Raw genomic sequence first — 23706 nt, 5'->3', positions numbered from 1 at the left:
CATTTTTCAGTCAAGAAAAGTAGAGTCCAACTATTTTAAGAAATATGTCCAAAATCAGATGATAATATGGTGGCAAATTAAAAATAAAAAACAGATCGCTTAACCTTCACTTCAGTGCTTTTCCTTTATACCATACTTCTTAGCAATTCCAAAAGATATATTTAGAGCTCAAATCTTTTAGAAACAAATTATTTACTTAATACTATTTCTTATTCACCATTAATTTCTGTGAAATACTTTTCTATAATTAACATTACACAATAATCCTTGGGATAAAAATAGTAGAAACTTAATTCTATGCATTCTGTAATGTTAACAGTAGTGGCAAAAAAAATCACATAAAGAAGCACTTTGCTGATGGTAAACTGATTTTGCATTATCTCTTAGGGATTGAGAAGGGGGTGCTGTATGTTCTGATAGCATATTAGCTATATTATTAACTTCACATCATGGTTTTTCAGTGTTAAAAAATCCTCTGATAAGGTACTGGATTCTGTCTCTAATAACCTTATGTAAAACATTTCTGGTAAAATTTGTAATTGATTAGACATTATCTTAGCTACCATTTATCAATTGCCTAGTATATGCCATGAATAACATACTTTTTAATCCATAAATATAAGTGAGAAGTTGGCATTAATAAGGAACAATTAAGGACTTTTAAGCAAAGTTTAATCCCATGATCACATAGCAGAAAGAGCAATTCAGTGTCTGTATTTTATTAACATGACCTTCATTTAGGTGTATTAAAATAATGGTAATATGTAAATAGTAGATCATAATAGGCAAAATAACTACCTCCTTTCTGGAGACAATTTCCATTTCAGAATGAGTACTATTCATATACTTATCATACAAGGTTTTCTCTTAGTCATATATCTAGACTTTTTATTGTTTCCTTATAATTTAATACTGAACCTTTCCTTTGAACACACATCACAATACTGGTTTCAGTTTATTTTAGGTTGTGGAAACCAGCACAAGGAGGAGTAATTGTAGTTTCTTAGCCTAAGTCTGAAACACAATTAATTTATCAGTATAGAGCCTTCACTTCTTACACTATGTTTTATTTCATATTACAGTATTGTTTAGGCTCATGATTCAAAATCATTTAGCTGGTGATTCAAAATTTCTGATCACTCTAGGGGTATTCTAAGAGTGTTCCACAATGGATACTTTTTGATGGCCAACTGTGGTTTGTGGTTGGATGTCCCATGAAAGCTGTGAGCCACACAGGTGGCAGTGCTCTGAGGCTCTTTGGTGTTGCTCTTCTGCAAACATGTAGAATTAATATTTCAAAATCAGAATATAATTGTCTGGTTTTATTTATTTACTTGTTTGCCATCCTTCTTATTTAGTATTTATCTTTCCACCTTTCCAGTGTCCAATTCAGAGTAGCTGAATAGTTAAAATAGTCATGTAAACTTATCCGATTAGCAGACCAATTTTTTTCTATCTTTATATTTATTGAGAAATTCAGAATCTAAATGTTTTACAGGAACTAAAAGTATTATAATATGCTTTTCTCTGTCTAGAGAAAAGAGAGGGTAATATTCTCTTGCAGAGAGATGCTTTTGTTTCTTTTTGGGCAATTCCATTCTCATTCAGTAAAAATGAAAATATTAGTTTATAGAAGCAATTTTAGAGTTATGCATAAGGGGGATTGTGTGTGTGTGTGTGTGTGTGTATGTGTGTCTGTGTGTGTGTGTGTGTATATATATATATATATATATATATATATATATATATATATACTTGGTAGGCATTTCCCTATACATTCTAGACATCATACATCATACCACAACTACTTTCATCTCAAATTCATATCTAACAGTTTTGTTTAATATCTGTTTCATTGTATTGTTCAGAATGAAGAAGTATGAAAATGGTGTGTACAATAAGCATTTGGAATTATTTATCAATTTGTATCATCTATTTTTCTTTGTCCCTAAAACCATGGATAACTGAGAGCTGATTTTCTGACTAAAATGTTAAAAGTACACTTTTCTAAAAAAAGGTTATATTTTGGTTCATTAAACCATTTATTTTAAACTAACCCTGAACATAACTAATTTCAAAGATATAAATCTGTACCTGATTTAAAAACCAGGTAGTCTAGTTTAATTTCAAACCAAATTCTGTGGTTTTTATTAAAAAGTCATGTCTATGTTAACCAGTGAAAGAAGTTCTGCTTACATTTTATGTCTACATAAAAATAACACCTGGCAACATGACAAAAATTTATAAAGAAGGTTATGTTTTATAAGGATTGAAGACTACAAATATTTCTTTAAACATCAAACCATTCCTTTATGTAAGAAATTTCTATTTATAGTCTATTTCTACATGAAGGAGTGGTTATTGATTTTTCTTTTTCCCCCTCAGGCAATGTTTGATTTATGAATATTTTGAGTTACACAGAGAAGAGCGGTGCTGTACAGTCGACCCTCCATATCTGTGGGTTCCACATTCACAGACTCAACCAACTTAGGGACAAAAATATTCCCCCACAAAACATTCCAGAAATTTCCAAAAAGCAAAACTTGAATTTTCCATGCCAGCAACTATTTCCATAGCATTTACATTGTATTAGGTATTATAAGTAATCTAGAGATAATTTACGCAAGGATGTGGGTAGGTTATATGCAAATAGTACACCATTGTATATGAGGGACTTGAGCATCCTCAGATTTTGATATCCTTGGGGAGGTCCTGGAACCAATTCCCATCAGATACCACAAGGGATGACTGTATATTAGAAGAGGAAGTAGATAAGAAGAAAGTAGAAATTAGGTTGCATGATTTCTCTTCGGGAAAACATTTTTATGCCCAAAATAAATGGTATTTTTAATCTCAATTTTGACAGTATTCTTTTTAGGATACCTACTATAATGTCCAGGGACAAACAAAATTATGCTATGGTAAAAATTTTCATGGAACTATCTTTCTATCTTAACAGGCCTCCTTGTATCAATCCTCTATAGACAGGAGCCTGGAAAGACCCACTAGGTAAGAGTCTCATTATTATGCAACCAGGATATTCTATATCAGTGGTTTCTTTTTCAGTGAAATAGAAATGAAAAATTATGTATCCCTCATCTTTATTTTAAGCACCATAATTCATGAAGTTGTTTTAACTTGTTTCTGCATCATTTTATATGACCATATTCAAGAATGTATAAAAATTAAGTAAAATAATTCTAGATTCCATTACAGGCTGAGAAATTCTTGCCTTCCCTGTCTCCTCCATACCCAGTTTTCTTCTCCTTAGATAAGTATAATAAACATCTAATTTTCAATATTGTTAGATGATGTGATGATATATTTGAAAAAACTGTAATAAGTTAGAAAAAATTTTATAAATTATGTTCTACATATGTTTGTTCATTATACTCTGACCACACAAATCAGGAATGCTGTTACAACTGATAAATGGGAACTTACTATATACCGGGCATTCTAAGTACAGAAACATACTCAATCCCTAAGATTTTATCTCTAGTAAACTGAAACTTGGGCTCCATAACATATGAAGTTTACACAGTTGGCAAAATAACTTGTAGGTCCTAACTGTGCTAAGAGTCTACCAAGGCAAGTTCTGTTCGTAGGCTTTAAATATCACTCTTACTTTAAAATATTACAGAAGTTCAGACACAGTAGAATGACAGTAATGAATAATGCAAACTCCCAGCCATATCATATCATCAACAACAAATATTTATATAACAATAATTTGCCCTTCTACAGATTTCTATCAACATAAATGGAAAAGTAAACTGGGTCCTTTGTACATTGGTTTCATGTGTGCCATTCAACAGCATTAATGTCACTGAGAAAGGAGCTCCCTGAACCCCTTCTTTTATATCTTTTACAATTACGTATGCACCTAAAATGTTTGAATTTTAGTTAGTTCTAATCTGATCTAAGGATTTACGTAGAGACACACAGACACTCATGTGACAGGATAATGACAGCAAAAACATGTCTAGGCGAACATGGGTGTCCTCTTTAGAAGAATGCAGACCAATTCTGAGGTCTGGCTCCACCTCTATACTTGCAAAGCTTACAGGTTACATTTATTCATTTGTAAAACAGTGACAACAGCACATAGCTCAGCGGTTGCCGTGCATGCTGTGTAAGACAATAATGACAGTAAAGCAAATAGCATACTTCTGGTTCATAGGAGCTGGTGTGCTGTTGCTGCTGGTGGTGGTGGAATTTTATCTAATGATTTGACAGACAGCATGCTATGTGAGGTATATATTCGTTCACTAATGTTTGTCTTAAATGATATTACACTCAGATCCAGAACCATGATATAAAGTCCCTGCCCTTACAAACTGTCGACACCTTTTAATACAACCAGGTAAAAGGACTCTAATAGTTTATTTGATGATCAGATTATTGGTCATTCATCATTTAAACAGAAAAACGTTGGAATTGCAGTGTAAGTTTTTTAAAGCTAAGATTATTAGGAAAAGCCATAGGGAAAGCTCGAGGTAAGAAAAATTGGTCTTACCAGATCTTCTTCTTTTTTCCAATCCTTTCCTCCATTTTGGCATCCCTCCTCCAGATATATTCATGTTGTTGCAACTGTTCTGTATAGAGAAAAGATGTATGGTACAAATCCTAACACTGAATTGTCAGTAACAAAATATTACACTAACAGGAGAATTTTTACTTTAAAAGGTGATTATGTTCATACAAAAACCTGTACATGAATGTTTATAGTAGCTTTATTCATAACTGCCAAAACTTGGAAGCAAACCAAGGTGTCCTTCAATAGGTGAATGGATAAACAAACTGTGGTACATCCACATAATGGAATATTATTCAACAATAAAAAGAAATGTGCTATCCAGCGACAAAAGGACATGGAGGAACCTTAAGAGCACGTTGCTAATGAAAGAAGCCAATCTAAAAAGGGTACATACTGTTGGTTCCAAATATATGACATTCTGGGAAAGGTAAAACTAGAGACAGTAAAAAGATCAGTGATCACCAGGTGTTCACAGGGAGGGAGGGATGAAGAGGTAGAACACAGGGGACTTTTATGGCAATGACACTACTCTATATGATACAGTAATGAGGGACACATGTCATCATACATTTTTCAAACCCATAGGATGTTCAACAGAAAACATGAACCCTAATATGAACAATGGACTTTAATTACATTTAATGATAATATATTGATATGATTCATCAACTGTAAGAAATGTACCACACTAATAGAAGATGTCAATAACAGAAGAAAATGTGTGCAAGGGAAAGGGAGTATATGGGAACTCTCTGTACTTTCCAATCAATTTTTCTGTAAACATAAAACTGCTCTAAAAGATTTTAAGATTAAAAAAAAAACTGCTCTAAAAAAATTAAGTCTAGGACGTCCTAGCCACAGCAATCAAACAAGAAAAAGAAATACAAATTGAAAAGGAAGATGTGAAACTGTCACTGTTTGCAGATGAGTCTATTAATTTTCAAAGAGGTGATTATAAAGAAATAGTTTTTAATATCAAGGAATGAATTCCTAAGAATGCAGTTTGGGGGATGGGAGATAAGAGGCATACCATGGCCACCAGCACCTTCCACTAGTCTTTCTGATTCAAAGTTGAACCCCCTGCAACGCCAACCAAACTGAAGCTGATTCCTTCTTTCAGTTCTGCAAGCATGGCCAGTGACTTCAGGAAAAGGAGGAAGAGCGAGCCTGCGGTGGGGCAGCCGAGGGGCTTGGGTGATCCAACTGCAAGCAGAACTAGCCCAGGTCGAGCAGACCTCCCAGGATCAAGCTCCACCCTGACAAAGTCCTTCATTAGTTCTTCTCCTTCTTCCCCATCAAGAGCAAAAGGTGAGCAGCAATAAATGACATATAAACAATTTACTAGTTTAAGTTTTAACTATGGGAGAGCTGGTCCAATGATAACTACCCAGAAATAGTTAGCATGTAAATAGTGTCTTAAATAAAATATAGTTTCAGAAAAATAGCTTTCTTTATACACAGACTAAATCAGGATGGTGAACCATTTGAGTGGCTTAAAGGACTCTTATCATCTGTTAATGCTTTCTTTCTTCAAATATATTGTGTGTGTTTTCTGGAACAAATTTAAAGTATGAAATATTGTATTGTCAGGCTATTAAAAGATTACAGTTCCAAACATTTGCATATTGTCAACATTTTCTAATGTTACTACAACTAGAAAAATTAATCAGATATATAGAATAGAAACTAGAGGTAGCAACAGAGAACGTTGTTGCCTAAAACGTAAATTGGTTTTGGATTTTTTAAATTATTTAATTCTAGACAAAAGTTTGTCTAACCTATGAAAGTTGTTTCTTTAATCACTTGCTTTATATTTTGGTCAATATCCATACATATAATAGAATATCCATGTTCTGCATGTAACATAGTGTTCAATTCAAAACAGTCCACTAGTAAGAACTAACTGGTTTCAGGCCATAATTGTAAAGTTTAGATATCACCAAGCCAATTTTCTGTATGGCCTGTCTCCTCTCTTGAAATTTAGTGAGTTGTGTTGAAAGGAAGATGTCACTCCTTCAAGTCTCTGTTTAGTTACACATTACTGCAGCTGTAACAGGAATATTCCCAAAATAGAGACCTAGGAATGAACCAGTATCCATAGGTACCTAGGATTTGGGGACTCAGGGTCTCCTCCAATCCTCTGGGGTTGAAACATAAGAGAAAAGAAACTTGAAGTGTGTGAAGAAAGTGAGTTGTAACTGAAGTTTCCATAAAGTAGCAGAGATTCAGCTACACATATCGAATGTAGGCACTGAAAGTGTTGCCACATGAAATTAAAGCTAAGAATTAGCTGGTCTGTGTGCAAAAGATTTGATGATTGGGCTCTGGATAGGCAGGAGGTGCTAGCTCTTGTCCGTGGCCTAGTAAAGCTGTGACTACTTACTGGGAGATTCACAGGGAGGGATCCCCTTTCACTATACCATTCCTCAAATTAACAGAAGTACCCGTATTAGATTCTACTCATTTATATAAACAAATACCCCAAGGAAACCAATAGGTCATGAAATGCCATTGACTCATTATGCTTGGATACCACCCAAAAGTTAAAAGGGTTCTGATTAATTTAGATATTTGTTTTTATCCTAGGGGATGTTAAGTCAACTTCCTTTCTCAAATACTACACAGCTACTTAATGTGCTTATCACTTTTGAAGAATTTGGAGAAGGCAGGAGCTGTCAATAGAGCTGTTTTCCTCCACTAGGCTTGTTTCTAAGAAGAAAATGTCCCATCAGATGTAATTTGGCCTCTCATTTATTAATTAACTCAGCAACACAAAAGAAAAGACTATTTCCATAGATATTCAAAATTGATGTCAGGGTTAGCTCTATATTATTATATTGCAAATGATTTTTTAAAAAGACCCTTCCTGGAAAAAAGCAAGTGCATTTAACTGTGATGAAAGTTTTACATTATATCCAGTTATCCTTATGGGAAACTGCCTAATAAGAGGTTGAAGTGAGAGAAATTAAAGAGGTAAATTCATTTGTTTAAAGAGTTGCTAGTTGGGTTTTTTCTTAGAAAAATATTAGCAGCAATAGTTCACAGCAACTGAACTTGATTTTGCAATTTGGGAAAGTATTTTGTCTTATAGCTTTTTCTACCTAATGCCCATGAAAAATTATTTGATACGGTTATGGAAGTATTAATTAAATGTAAATTTATAAGTTACTCTTTACCTCTTTATTGTTATAAATTAATAATATTATTAATAATTAATACTATTATTATAAATCAAATAAGATTCAAATCCTGACCCTATTAAGATGTTTAAATCTATAGCATTTTTGGTATTAATTACAAAACCTTGAAGTCACTACCAGGTCATGCTATTAGCTTACAAGGCACTACTGGATTTTTGAATACCATATTTGCAGAAAGATGGATGAAATATGCAATAGAAATAGGCGTATTAGCGACACCAGTTACTTTTCATACGTGGTTTTGTTAACTATCATCTGCAAAGCTACATTTATTGCCAAAGCATTGCCTTGCTTTAGAATTAGGCTTTTTTCTCTAAAGTTGAAGCTACACGTATAACAATCAGTGTCTAGATTAAACTCCACTAACTGCTTTCTCTTTGCTGTGCTATCTGATGCTAACTGACATGCTCTCCTCTTTATGAGCCTTTTAACTTCTCCAACGTCTCTCTTCCACCACGCTGCCCTGGAATAAAAGGTGGGGACGATAGCAAAATATGTCCATCCCTTTGCAGTTACTCAGGGCTCAACGGCAACCCCTCCCATGAGTTAGATTACTGTAACACTTACAGACAGCATTTGGACATCCCACATGACTCGCAGAGGGCCATTACTTTCAAAAATGGCTGGCAAATGGCCCGGCAAAACGCAGAGATCTGGAGCAGCACTGAAGAAACGGTTTCCCCCAAAATCAAATCCCGTAGCTGTGATGACCTTTTAAACGATGACTGTGATAGTTTTCCTGATCCGAAAGCCAAGTCAGAAAGTATGGGTTCTCTGTTATGTGAAGAGGACTCCAAGGAGAGCTGCCCCGTAACATGGGCTTCCCCCTACATCCAGGAGGGCCGCAGTAATAGCAGATCAAGGCTCCGACACAGGTCAGCCCATGATGCCCCAGGGTTCCTAAAATTGTACAAGAAAATGCACCGCATCAACCGCAAGGATTTAATGAATTCAGAGGTGATTTGCTCTGTAAAGTCAAGAATAATGCAGTACGAAAAGGAGCAGCAACACAAGGCTCTGCTCCATGGATGCAGCCAGTCCTCCACTGAGGAGGTGCCCAGGGACATGGTCCCCACCCGCATTTCTGAATTTGAAAAGTTGATTCAGAAGTCAAAATCCATGCCAAATTTAGGAGATGAAATGTTATCTCCTGTAACCCTAGAACCACAACAAAATGGTTTATGTCCCCAAAGGCGATTTTCCATTGAGTCTTTGCTGGAGGAAGAAAATCAAAGTAGACACCCTTCTCAGGTACAACGAAGCTACAAGTCTAAAACCCTGGTGCCCATCCACATTGAAGTCACCAGTGATGTGCAGCCCAGAACCCATCTGGACTTTTCTGATAGTGACCAGGATGGAGTCGTGTCTGACCACAGTGATTACCTTCATGTAGAAGGATCGTCCTTTTGCAGTGAGAGTGACTTTGATCACTTTTCTTTCACATCCTCTGAAAGTTTTTATGGATCCAGCCACCATCACCACCACCATCACCACCACCATCACCGGCACCTCATCAGCTCCTGCAAAGGCAGATGCCCTGCCTCCTATACTCGATTTACAACAATGTTAAAACATGAAAGAGCTAAACACGAAAATACTGAAGAGCCCAGAAGACAAGAAACGGACCCTGGCCTTTCTAAACTGGCATTTCTAGTCAGTCCCGTGCCTTTCCGGAGGAAAAAAAATTCAACTCCCAAAAAACAGATGGAAAAGGCAAAATGTAAAACATCTGTATTTGAGGCTCTGGACTCTGCCCTTAAAGACATTTGTGACCAAATTAAGGCTGAAAAGAGAAGGGGAAGTTTGCCAGACAACAGTATACTGCACCGTCTTATCAGTGAACTGCTGCCAGATATTCCAGAAAGGAATTCATCTCTCAAAGCTCTAAAAAGGAGCCCCATGCACCAGCCTTTCCACCCACCATCTCAAGAAGGTGCTATTCATTGTCCACTGTACCAGAACGATTGTGGGAGAATGCCTCACAGTGCCTCCTTCCAAGACGACACCAACAACAACTACCACCACCAAGACCACGACAGTGCACTGGGCCTCCAAGGTGGATCAACTTTTCTATCTTTTCCCTTGTGGTTCAGATGCCCACCCTCCAGCTCTTTCATTTTCCATTCCTACATTCATCATTCTTGAGCTGTGAGACCACTTGGATTCATTATGCATTGTGAAGCAAATGCTTGTTGTGCAAACGTGCCTCACTGAATAGTTCTCATTTGCTCATGGGATATCTGGACTTGATGTGTGGCTTAAAGTAATCATCAATTCACAAAAATTTACTCATTCAGAATCGAAAGGGAAAACCATTTTGTAGCTTGATGGTAGGGTTGAAACAACTGTTACATAGAAACAACCAATTAAACTTATTTTACCAATTTAAAAGAACTTCAAGGCAAAAATCATAATTGAGTATCAGTATCCTTAAGAAACTGACAACTTTGCATTAGCTCTTTTTTTGTTGGAAAATGAATCAAAACCAATAGTTTAACAGTCTTTTCCTTGATTCTTATATTAACTTTATAGTCATTCATTGAATAAATAATTTGCTGACATTCTATATAGAAGATACTAAATCAAAACACTCAGGAAGCAAACCAAAATATGTAATATAGTAATTGATTGGCAATTAAAAGAGAATAGGACTTGTTTAATAACTTTCTCCATTTAAAAGATACAATTGGGATAAAATTTTTGTGAATATATCTTTAAGCTCTCTATATATGTCTCATTTCCATCATTCATTGTATTCATTTTCTCTTCCCTTCCATTATTTAATTAATTTATTTTCTATTTCTGCTAAAACAACCCTATACTGACATTTGAATTAGACTATTTAGGATAAAAGTGACTCTCGACTTCATTTTCATAGATGGATTATTCCTTAAAGTGGAACACAAGGACAAATAGCAATTCAAATACAGAGGACATTTTTTCAGGTTTACGTTACTGAAAAACACAGGATGTTTTGATATTTTTATCCAATTCTTTTCATTAATGCTTAAAGTGCATCTGTTTACTGTGTAAATTTTAGGAAGCTGGAATGAGTATTCCAGGCTGAAACTTGGATTGTCAAGAGAGTTTTCTATGCACCAGACACTGCAAAGTGCTTTACATACATTATCTACTTAACACAGCATAAACCTAGGTGATAGATATTATTGTAAATACTGTTTTACAGTGGAGGAAATCAATACCCAAAGAGGACAAGAAATCTGACCAAAGTCACACAGACAGTAGGTAGCAGAAACAAGATTCAAACTCATGTAATTCAGAATTTGTAGCATAGAATATAATCTCTATAGGCAAAAAAGAGACATAATTCAGATGTCATATTAATGTACTATATATAGCCCAATTGTTAGTTACCATTGCACACATTTGTTTACCTTATTAGTATTATCTTTGCTTTCATTTATACTATACGACATGCTTCAAAAACAGTAAATTCAAATTTTCTAAATCAATGCCAACAATCTGAAATTTTCACTGATTGAGACATGTCATAACCTAATGTTTTAGTAAATTAGCTACTTTTCCAGTTATTCAATATCAGTTACATTTCCACGTATAAGGCATGCAATATAAGATACCATTAATAGATACTTGCAATCATTATTTTATAATGTAATTAACCATGTATATTTTGTTTTAAGGTGAACAAAAACAATGCAATAGTTCATAAGTAATTTGGCAACCAATGCAACACATTCTGTTTTGAAAATTTTTATCCCTTTGTTTATTGGAATAGATATTCACTTTCTAATAAGATAGTTGAGCACAAAGGAAGGCAATAGGTAACAGCCTTTTAAGCCTTAAGCTTTAAGATGCCATCTTCAGACTCAATAAGTAATTAAAAACAGAGAGAGGGCTTCCCTGGTGGCGCGATGGTTGAGAGTCCGCCTGCCGATGCAGGGGACACAGGTTCGTGCCCCGGTCCGGGAAGATCCCACATGCCGCGGAGCGGCTGGGCCCGTGAGCCATGGCCGCTGAGCCTGCGTGTCCGGAGCCTGTGCTCCGCAACGGGAGAGGCCACAGCAGTGAGAGGCCCGCGTACCGCAAAAAAATTAAAAAAATAAAAACAGAGAGAAAGAGGGAAGAGAATGGCCATGACATAGTTCTGTCATCATCATACTTTATTTTTCTCTCTTTTTCACTACCATGTTCTTAAATTAAGTCGTTGCTACCTTCTCCATCTTCTCCAGGCCCTATCATAGTAATTATAAACTGGTGGCAAAAAGAATAGAAATAGAAAGTATTAAATCTTTGAAGTGAACAATCCCTGTAACTGCAAATTGTCTATACCAGGTGCTACAGTATAATTATATCAGCAATGTTACAATTATATTTATATTTATGATTATAATACTTCTGCAATCTTGTATTGCAGAAAAAGGAAAAAGGAAAAAATGGGAGAATATCCATTTTTCCTCTTAAAATGCTCTGTTTTTGTCTTATATCACAACTTTACAATTACCCATGAGTTTCAGACCCATGTGTTCCATTGCAGTGTCTCTCCAGATGTGAAGGGTAAATAGTTGCCACCAGGAAAAATGGCTAAACAAGTCTGCCTTTGATTAAGTGGAATCTCACTCTGGCCCTGTCCTTTCCAATAGACCGTGAGTCCCCTAGAAGTTACACATCCACGCTGACCGATTTGGGGAGAAGTGTACCAAGGGAAAGAAGAGGAACTCCAGAAAAAGAGGTAGTCTTTTTAGTATCATTTGAGTCTTTTTCACCAATATACTTGATAAAGCACTTGCCAGCCGAAGTTACCTCCAAAACCAGTAAAGAACCCAGATTAAAAACACAGAAGTGATGGCAGAGAAACTAGAAACAGTTTTCCCTGGAGCCCGAGCAAAGGACTTGAAGCCAGCTGCATTCTGACCCTAGCGGCAGGTCTCCCCCAGTTGTAATCCATTTGACAGTGACTCTCTGAATCTTGACCTGACACCCATAAATTAAAGAGTCTTGAGCTGGGCCGCCCCTTGGAGGAAGAAGGTTTCCCCTGTACAAATTTCTGGCCCAGTGATGTAGGGGACAGCCCTAGGTCAGCCGTGCTGCCAATCAATACAAATTCCATAGAAACAATTTTTGCTGGCCTGCTTTTGTTAGAGAGGGTCCCTGAAAAAAAAAAAAAACACTGGCCCTGAGAACCACCTACCTACTGGCTCTTGTCCATGGTCCTGAGCCAGGGCTGGAGGTCTGGCTTGTACTTTCTTGGAGCCATGAAGGTTTGATAGAAACTGAAGGCTGGTCTTGGACTGGCATGCACTCTAGAAAGTTCTCTACAGGTGTCTGACATAGTCCAGGGCCTGTGGACCCCCAAAGAAGTCAGAAATGATCCAGGTTGCCCAAAGTTCACCAGAGTCACAGGGAAAGAGTGAGGTGAGGGGATTATTGGAATCAGAGAGGAAGTAGCTACAGGCGGCCCAGGCAGATCTGTGGGCCCCGAAGCTTGAGTGTGGGCACAAGTCACATTGTATCACGACTCAAAGATGAGCAGCTGGTTTACTGTGTGCTGAAGAATTTCTGAACTCTCCAGGGAATATAAAATGACCAGCCTATACTTTTGGCCACTAACGAGACTCTCAGTGATAAGTGGGCTAATATTTCTTTGCTACTATGTCAATTAGTATTTAGTAAAAGGGGTAATGACTTCCCTCATGACTTTTTCCAGTCCTTTTATTATGATTCAGAAGTTGTGTCAATACTTAGGACATACAGCAATTGACCTCCCACAATTATCCCAGGAAAAGCCAAAATTATACCTAGGACTGAATCCTCTGCAGGCATTTTAGTCCCCTTTTATGGCATTCATTTACCTTAGTTCCTAAGATGAAATATGATATTCAATAGTTAGGGTGAATAAGTCATCTGTTACATTCCTGTTGTAGTTTAAATATCTAAATAAAGAACTAATTGATTTATTTATAAATTGCATAAATGATTTAAATTGTATATGTTTAATCATTCCTTGAGGTTTCATTTCTCTTTAATTCACGTGAAACTGCTTTTTTATAGGAAATCCATAATTTTAAGTTAGCGCTAACCATTTCCTTCATTTTCAGAAATTGCCTGCAAAAGCTGTTTACGATTTTAAGGCTCAGACGTCCAAGTAAGTAAGATAAGTGTTCATCATATGATTTAAGTTGACTTTAAATACATTAATAATACTTTGAAAGACAAATATTGCACTGGGATGTGTTACAAATAAGACCTAATTCCCAATTCAGCAATCTACTCTAATTAAATGGTTCCTTCTGAATTGATTGGAATGTGGGTAATTTTATTTTCATTTTGAGTTTAGTTGAGAAACATTGAGTTTTAAATTACACCAAACGCGTTAGAGCACAATGAGTTCAAAAGGATAGGAAAAAAAAAATGAAATTAAGGATCTTTGTTTCTACAATTTTCATGTGGAGAATGAAGTAAAAATAAATTGTTGGGGGAGTAACACTTAACTGGAGAATTTTATATCATTTATTTATCCAACTATATTCAGGATAGTTTGTGGTTAAAGACTAGAATTGTTTATGAAGATTCCTGGAGTAAAATCTCCATTTCTCAATACTCAGAGCTTAGAGACTCTGAGCACGGTTCTATCCTGTGGTCTTTTGATGTTGGTGTTTTCATACTCCTGTGTCGTAATTTTTTTACCTTTTTTTTTAGGAATTTGTTCATCAGGTGAGCATAGGGTTGGGGAAGGCTAGTACTAAGCACATAAGGAGGCTTAAATAGGAGTGAGTTTTCCAGCTCTGTTATGGCCCGTGTCACAGACCTTACTTAAGAAACTTTGGTCTCCATTAGAATTCAAGATATTGGCATTAAATTATACCGGTGCTGTTTAGCTGAATATATATACAATAACCAAAGCATTTATTCATATAAATGCATATTATATGAATTAATAGTTAAAGAATCTAACTCTGGCAGAAGACATAAAAAATAAAATCACTCAGAATTTGGGAATTAAATTAATTAAATAAGAAAATTCTCTTTAGAAGTGAAGATGTCAAACATGGCTTAAATCTGGGGTTAAAAAAATCCTGAAGGAAAGCTTACAACTTTTTTTGATGAGATAAGTAACATCTGCTCTGTTTCTACTACACTATGGTCCTAGCTACTGTTCTTTGGATATGGTGTGATAATTTGTACAAGGCATGTCAGTTTTATAAAATAATGACATAAAACATGTAAATTTCATTTCTTCTTTGTGACAATCAATCAAAAGTGTCCTTGGATGTATGAAGCCCTGAGGAATAACAGGGCATATAAAATATGCCCAGGGCTCACAGGCTTTTTGAGAAACCTTAATTAGAAACAGGCATTGAAAGAAAGATGAGGTACAGTGCAGAGGAGAGGGGTTTGTGGTGTTGACTCTGTCACTGGATTGCATTTGCTCCAAGTGCCCAGCCCCTCACCCTCCTCCAAGACCACATCCTCATTGTGAATGTCTGACGTTGGCAAAGGTTCAGGGAAACCCACTCTCCCACATGCTGCCCGTGGGAGTGTAAATGACACAGCTGTTCTGAAGGGCTGTTTGCACCATCCCACTTTCACAAAGGTCTTCCTCAACCAACGAAATCTAATTGTATTATAAGCCTCCAGAGAAGTGAACTGAACAATCACCCATGGAAACCATCCCATAATTTTAGTAAGAAAAAAAAATGTTTCCCCCATACCATCAATAAATTTATCTGATTGCAGCTTAATCACACTCCTCTTGTTCTGTTCTCAGGAGATGTAAAGAGCGGTTGTCTGTCAGCCCCAATGTAGTTATGTACCTGACACGAAAATCAAGGTTATGGATGACTCATGCAGCTTTAAAAAAAGGTTCACAGGGCTTCCCTGGTGGTGCAGTGGTTGGGAGTCCACCTGCTGATACAGGGCACATGGGTTCGTGCCCCGGTCCGGGAGGATCCCACATGCCGCGGAGCGGCTAGGCCCGTGAGCCATGGCCGCTGAGCCTGCGCGTCCGGAGCCTGTGCTCCGCAGCAGGAGAGGCCACAACAGTGAGAGGCCCACATACCGCCAAAAAAAAAAAAAAAAGGTTCACACACCCAGAGAGCACTGAAAGTTTCAGGAGGACCAGCCACATTTTTAAGTCATTTCAATCATTAGCTAGATGTGAGGGTTAGCAGACATTTGGTCCTATCCAAAATGTCCATGAACATATTTGGCTCATGCCAAATTGTTTTGGACAGGACCAAATATCAAGGACCTTTTCATGTGGACCAAATGTCTCATGGACATTTTGGGCAGGACAAAATGTCCTGCAAGAGATGTGAGTGCTTTTTGTGCCTAACATCTTACAAACAAGAGACAGATATCTCTGTTTCAAATAATTATCTGTTTTAAAAGCCGTTTTTCTTTACCTAACACAAGAAAGTTTAATTTTCAAAAAGACAACTAAGTAACTCACCAAACATAATGTCTCAACTGTTAAGGAGGAAAACGAGATAAAATGCTATTCCCAAAGGTTGTCAGTGGCCATGGTTCAAAGCTGGTAGGCGCTGGTTGGAGCAAACTGGTCAAAATGGGACTCTTAGAAATTCTAGTTCTGAGATGAGACGAACATAATTTTGAAAACTGGAGGGTGAGATCACTGTCCTTTTTTCTAGACGACTTCAAAAATTTAAAGACAAGTCTTTACGCATAGAAAAGATATCTTTTCACACTTAAAAAAATATAAATAAGAGACAACTAATTATTTTTCTTTTAAGCTAAGCTTCCTACTCTCATTTCCAGAAATAAAACATACCTGGTATAAATAAAACAGTTGGTTTGTAAACATTAAACATTTGGGGTTTTATTTTCTACATTAGGCACTTGCATAAAAGAGGGAAGTACTGTATTTGAATGTCAGGCCCTGTGAATCTTGTTTGCTTCTAGGGTTACTGAAAATTTAACACAGATTCAATGTGAAAGTTTTAGCCCTTCTAAATGGGTAATAATTCTTTTTACTATGCAACTTTTTTCAATTAATTCTTTTAATCAACACGAAATATTCTACATCTGATATAAACCTCTCTCCATTATGTACTCTGCACACATAAATGATCCAACTCAAGATTCTGAACAAAGCAACGCAGAAGATTTGGGAGTGGGAAGGCAGATGTGTGTGAAAATGGGGCTCTTGGCAAAAGATCTGAAATAGGTACCCTCCAATGAGACATAATTGTGGAGGCAAAATAACACTGAGACACAATTACCTGGGGGATGAAGCCATGAAAACCTGAAGCAGTGAGGGTGACAATTTAGGCGTGAATTATTTATGATGACTAATGTCTTTATAACTTAAAATTAAATACTCCAATTTACGTACTGTCTCCTTAGAAACAGCCCAAATGGAAAAGCATAGTTAGTTTCTTGAAAATATTTTTCTATTTAAAAAACAAAAGATATAAAGGCGGTTACAAGCCATCTGTGCATGTCTTTGCACTTGAAACACGTTTATCTTTGTGACTATAGTTAATAATACTGTACTGTATCTAAGAGAGTAAATCTGAAAGGTTGTCACCACAAGAAAAAAAACACTGTAACATATGTGGTGACCAGCGTTGGCTCAACTTATGGTGGTGGTCATTTTGCAATATATACAAACACTGAATCATTATGTTGTACACCTGAAACTAATATAATGTTACAGGTCAATTATACTCCACTTTTTAAAAATGTTTATCTTTGTGCCTCACTGAAAAATCAAAGTATAAAATCTTTTCTGTTTCACAAAATAAATTCATTATCAAGATATTCTACTTAAATGCCTGTCAAGCAGCTTCAAGGATCCACAAATAAAATTTTTTCTCATGTTGGCACTTCCGTGCTAAGGCTAAATGACACTGGTTTCCTTATTGTAAGCTTTAACATATCAGAAGGAGACAGAAAGAGAGAGAGAGAAGTAAGTAACCAACTAGCTTCAGGACAAGTAAAAATCGCTGCGGAATGAATCCAGCCTTATGGCAAGCTTCCGGACTCCTCTACTCTAAACCAATGACTAGACAGCAAGTCTGTCTCCGCCTTTAAATTTCATATTAATCTGCCTGTGATTTAAATCAGATGTGATGTTTACATTTGTTCTTTTTGAAATCATTTCTAAAGTTACAATGTTTCAAAGGAATTCTAAAAATTTTCAAGGAAAATCCTCATCTAACTGGACTCAACAGATTTTTTTCAATATTGGAAGTATATTTCCCAGCCACATACAGATCTAGCGAGAATCTTGATCTTAAGAATAATCGCCATACATCCGGAAAAAAAAACACATTCAAATGTATCTCTTCTAGGGAGCTGTCATTTAAGAAAGGAGATACTGTCTACATCCTCAGGAGAATTGATCAAAACTGGTATGAGGGAGAGCACCACGGGAGAGTGGGCATTTTCCCAATCTCATACGTAGAGGTAAGTCCCTTCCCCTTCCTCCTTACGTGGTTGCTGTTTCCAGGGTTACCACAGGTCAAGCATAAGTAACTGTTCTCCTTCATAGAAACTCACACCTCCTGAAAAAGCACAGCCTGCCAGACCGCCTCCCCCTGCCCAGCCTGGAGAAATTGGAGAAGCTGTAGCCAAATACAATTTCAGCGCTGACACAAATGTGGAGCTATCGCTGAGAAAGGTAACCTGCTTTCTTCACTGGTGCATTTGAAAGGCTGTATATTTTCACAACTAAGTTATGTCATCTTCTTGCTTAGACATTTTTGTGTCTCCCTCATTTTCCGCAAAGAACTCCATCAGGCTGCCCTGAGTCACTGTTACCTGCCACTCCTGTGTCCTTCCAGATGAGGTGCCTGTGGGATGCAAAGCTTCTCAGAGAGACTTTCCCTCTGTGGTTTAGCCTGGGAGGCTCTAAATTGTCTCCAAGGGGTGCCTCGGGCTAAATATCAGGAGCTGTACATGTGGAAACATCAAAAGAAAATAGCACTTTAATACAGTTCAAAATAGTGTTCTTCTGCTGCCTTACTATTCAAAAATTATATCAAATTCAAAATTTAAACTGGGTCTTGTGGCATTGGCTTGATCCTGCAGCCAGCAGGAATAGTGACTGTAGAAAATTCTATCATTGCAAAAGCCAGGGGGTTTATAAAAAATATTATTGGGCTTCCCTGGTGGCGCAGTGGTTGAGAGTCTACCTGCCGATGCAGGGGACCCGGGTTCGTGCCCTGGTCCAGGAAGATCCCACATGCCGCGGAGCGGCTGGGCCCGTGAGCCGTGGCTGCTGAGCCTGCGCGTCCAGAGCCTGTGCTCCGCAACAGGAGAGGCCACAACAGTAAGAGGCCCGCGTACCGAAAAAAAATATATATATATATATATTATTGACCGCTATGGCATGGCCACCCACCAATCAGAATGGATGCTGGTGCTACACCATCTTGATGCAGACCGGGTGGATGTCAGCCCTGGCCACAGCTATGCATAATCTAGGATGCTAGCTTTGCCCCGTCCTGTTAGCCTCACTCTTTGTTACAACTCAGAACATGTAGATAAAGAAGAAAAACATTGTGCTATCCAACTTCATCCCTTCCAGGGGTTGACATCTAGAACCCATTTCAGATACACCATCACAGCAAGCTATAGTGCACTTTCTGAAGCTCTTCCTACATAAGGTCATTCCCTTGAATCTGTCAGTGATCAGATGATGGTACTGTCATCGACACATTGCAGGTTAAACTACTGTGCTTTTTGAAATAACTTACACATGTCATTTCCCACAGTACCAATATGAACATGTATAAGGCCAAATATCCTTAGGAAAGATTCTAATGTTGTGAATGGATGATTAAACCGCATATATGTTGATAAGCCATAATTTGGGAGTAAGCTCTGAGGCTTTAGTTGCATTCTCATAACAAAAACAAAACACTGGAAGTATAAGGCTTTCCCAGATGGAAAACTATTGTTTATTAGAAAACATTGACAATTATAATTTTTATGTTATCACATCTCTATTTCTAATGCATTTTCCTAATATTCATTACAGGGAGATAGAATTATTCTTCTTAAAAGAGTTGATCAAAACTGGTATGAAGGTAAAATTCCAGGAACCAACAGACAAGGCATCTTCCCTGTTTCCTATGTAGAAGTCATCAAGAAGAATACAACCAAAGGTGCTGAGGATTACCCTGACCCTCCAATACCCCACAGCTATTCTAGTGATAGAATCCACAGCTTAAGTTCAAATAAGGTAAGAAAACATTCTAGCATATTAAGTATAATATTTGGGAGCTCAGAGTAACATACTCGGTACATGATTTTAGGACATTAGATTACAACATCATATCTATGGCAAAGTAAAAGATTTACATGTTATGTTTCTAGGTGCCAGGTCAAATCAATATAATTTAATTTTTCCTATGGGTGCTGGCATAAAGGTTAAGCTACATAAAGGGAAACTACATAAAGAATCTACTATCTTAAGAGAAGCATTTTCTTTTAAAGGGCTAAGGCTAGGCATTTTATTTATTCTACTTTTCTTTGAAGACTGGGTTGCTGAGCAATTACTCTCAATCCTTTATCATTGGATAATGGAACAGTCTGGTACTTTCCAATTTTGTTTGATTGCTTATAAAATTTTCCAGAATCTTCTTTAGTACATTTACTTCACTAGCAGAGCTCAGCATTTAGAGCAACATCCTTCCTTCAGTAGTTCCTACTGCTAGAAAGAAAAGAATCTTCATCCATATATTTGTCTTATCCACCATTTAGTCATCTTAAAAGAACTACCAGATAAATTTCAAAGTGACTGTACTTTCAAATAAAAGTTTATAAGAAAGAATAAGTGTGTATCTACAAAGGCTTATTTAAAATATAAGAAATTCTTACATGATGTCATAATATTGGCAATGTAATATTTTAGATCACAATGTTTAATCTTTGCTGAGAATATGATTTAAACGTATTTTCAGTTTCCTAAGTTTTCTCTTAGAATACCAGATTTTACATTTTATAAATCGAGAAATGTACAAATTTCACTAATAACTAATTAGTGTTTTATTCTCACTGCTAGGGAAAAATACGTTGAAAAGCTTACGTTCATAAATTTTGAAAAATATTTAATGGTTTTACCAACTGGTAATGTATACTATGATGTCATTGGCTAAATGAAGGGAACTTCTCAGTAGTTTTGAACTGAATCATTTTCAGAAAAAGCACTGTAATGTACTTTTAAACCATGATACCCAAAATATACTAAACGTTAAATATCCTATTTTCTGACTGATATTTATAAATAGAGGAGGGAATTCATTGTGATTTATGAATCACTCTTGGACATGTTCAAATCACATTTCTTGACATACTATCTTTATTTTAGGAGAGACTCAAATGTAAGTTGATATTATTTCTGATATTTCTGCCTTTAATATAGTAGAATCCAATTCTAATGCTTTTGGAAGAAAAGATAATTATATGATGTTTGTATTATAGGTATATTTTTGTGATATAGGTATCTCGGGATACTTAATTTAACTTTCAGTAGAAGCAAGTCCACGGTAAGGCTAAGCACTTTGAACCCATTAACATGTATATTCGTGACTGTGGCGGTCATGGAGCTGGAGTAGTAGTAGCAGCAGGTAGTAATGGGATAGCAGTAGCCATGACGATAATGGAATTTAAAGACCTTTCCTCCTCAGCCACATAATGTTCCTAGCACTAAAGGTGCTATGTAGCCTTTAGTCTTGAATCTTCTGTAAGGATGCTCACAAGTGTTTTGTGACATTTAATCTCATTTATCCCACCCCATGGTGACACGGCATCACATTTCTGTTTTTAAAAACTCTAAATAAATTCTATTAAAGCCCCATTCCTATCATAGGACAGAAGTCAAAAGTTAAGTGGAGAGTGCACTGTGCACTGATCCATACTAAGGCCCAAGGACCAAGAGTGCTGCGTGCACCAGTGACGTGTCAGCCTAAACAGTCAACCAGCAAGTGCAATCTTTCCTGAAGATATTTTCTTTCCAAACCCAAATCATCGACCTGGAAAGAACCAAAGTAAAATGTCTTCCACCAGCCTCTCTCAAGGCCTTCATATATGTAGCATATAGCATTCTTCCTAGTCCAAAAACAATACATAAATGTATTAGAATGTTTCTAGGCAACACTTCTAGAACAACTTTTAATGAATTTACATAAAAAATTCTGTTTTGTTCAATGTATCCAAAATATAGCGATAATATTGATATACAGAAGTATTTTTTTACTTCAGGAGATTAAGCTTCATAAATTAGACCTCCACTAGATTATATAAAATGTCCAGCTTTTGAAAAAAAGAATGGAAGTCCTAGCAGAAGTTTATTCCTGTTCGCATCATATGCTCCCTTTCTATGTCAACAGTTACTTTGGATTTTTTAAAACTTTGAAATAGTAGTTATGTAAGTTCAGTCTCGTTTTGATCATGGGTTTCTGTTCTTAAAAAATATCTCTCAGAACTTATTCATTTAGAAATGTGTTAACATATAATGATGTAAAAATATTTTATGCCGTATGTTATAATCACCTCACAAACCCAAGTGAGAAAATGATGAAGGTTCAAAAGATTTGGCACAGGAAGAAAGAACACTAAACAGATTCTGGGAATAAAAAAGGTTTCATTATTGGTTTTCATTCTACATTAACATTATTTCAGAGTCATTTACATTAAATCAATATCTGGAAACCTGCTTTGAAAGAAGTAGTCTATTAAATTAAATCTCTAAAGATTTTGCTGTCTGTTCTTATAATCTCTATGACAGCTTTATCTTGTCATTTGACATTTAATAGACCTTTTCCAAATACTAGTATAAAGTATTCAGATAAATCTTTAATTAACATACTAATTATTTTATGTATTTAAATTCAAAAACTATAAGCAAATATAGACCATAGCATAAAATATTTTTTATATTCACCATCATACCTTTCTGCATTTCTCTGTCTCTGTGTTTTAATGCATTATTATTATTTTCATGTTTTTTTAACTTCATATATCCTGCTCGTTTCTAAGTTGGCTTCCAGCGAACCAGTCCCCCCTCCCTTGCACAAAGCTTCATGTGGCCCAGATAAAGGAGCTCTCCAGGGAATCACCCCGGGGTGGCTGTCCCTGACAGCCAAGTGTCCACTGGTAAAGCCTTTGGCCCCAACACTACCTCCTTTTCTGGACAACTTCTTGGACGAATTAGAGAAGCTTGGTGCTTTAGTTTTACCTGCTGACCAAGCCAAACCAAATACCCCAGAGGAGATCACCCTTGAAATTAAGGAGGACCCCTCTGTTGTCCACCCATTGCCGCCAGCATCTGCACCTGCCAAGCCACCCTCCTCGCTGCTACCTCTCCCCCACTTGGGTGCGACCTCAGCTGCAGCCCAGCCCCCTGAGGCAGCGCCACTTCAGGATTCCAGAAAGACACCTCAAAACCATTTTGCAGATCTGACAACGAGAAAGGGTTCTGCAGGCCCTGAAAAAGTACCTGAGGTCCTAGGTGATAAGTTCGTGACCTCTGCACACGCTAGTGTGGGTCCCTTGCCCCAAACCCTCCCCGTCATTGGAGAAGAAGATGAGGAGATCTATGAGGGGGTCATGGCAGGTATCCGAAGAGGGCCAGAATCTCAAGAACCAGATGCCTTGTGGTGTGGCCACGATGGCACAGAGGTGACACCACTCCTGCACATAGAGGAGGAAGAAGAGAGGGAAGCTGACCGCTTAAAATTTCCAATAGCAATGCCCACAGACCCTAGGAGCCCTAAGGAAGACAGCGATGCAGCAAAACCCAGTGAAGAGGTACTCTAATTTTGCCTAATTCCTGAAGAACTAACCAGTCTTACTACGGTTAGCTAGTACAGTTAACCATATTAATAAACATCAATTTTGACACTGTCTTGGAAGGTTTCCATGCAAGAAACACAGCACTATATGAGGTAGGGGTGGAGGGATGGATAGAAACACACCAAATTTTAACAAGATGATGTAAATATGTGATATTATTCC

General features: G+C 36.9%; 1 protein-coding gene across 8 annotated transcripts in view; it reads left to right on the top strand.

Annotated features, from left to right (window-relative positions):
* Positions 1–23706, top strand: part of SORBS2 (sorbin and SH3 domain containing 2) — a 92027-nt gene that overhangs the window by 47883 nt on the left and 20438 nt on the right. For 4 of the 8 annotated variants that reach the window (XM_089903662.1, XM_089903661.1, XM_022571015.3 and 1 more), the window contains 7 exons: positions 2960–3009; positions 5661–5848; positions 12363–12451; positions 13818–13864; positions 18036–18150; positions 18236–18364; positions 19727–19930. In XM_089903662.1, the coding sequence (XP_089759788.1) occupies positions 2960–3009; positions 5661–5848; positions 12363–12451; positions 13818–13864; positions 18036–18150; positions 18236–18364; positions 19727–19930 (822 nt within the window). Of the gene's footprint in view, positions 1–2959; positions 3010–5660; positions 5849–8215; positions 9797–12362; positions 12452–13817; positions 13865–18035; positions 18151–18235; positions 18365–19726; positions 19931–22728; positions 23500–23706 lie in introns of all 8 variants that reach the window. The other 4 variants (XM_022571007.3, XM_089903659.1, XM_089903658.1 and 1 more) reach the window with 2 other exon arrangements.

Source organism: Delphinapterus leucas, chromosome 21, assembly GCF_059928025.1.
Source record: "Delphinapterus leucas isolate spDelLeu-1000000601 "Yukka" chromosome 21, BTC_Dleu_Yukka2, whole genome shotgun sequence".
NCBI lineage: Eukaryota > Metazoa > Chordata > Mammalia > Artiodactyla > Monodontidae > Delphinapterus > Delphinapterus leucas.
The sequence above is the reverse complement of the archived record's forward strand: the minus strand, read 5'-3'. Positions and strand labels throughout refer to the sequence as shown.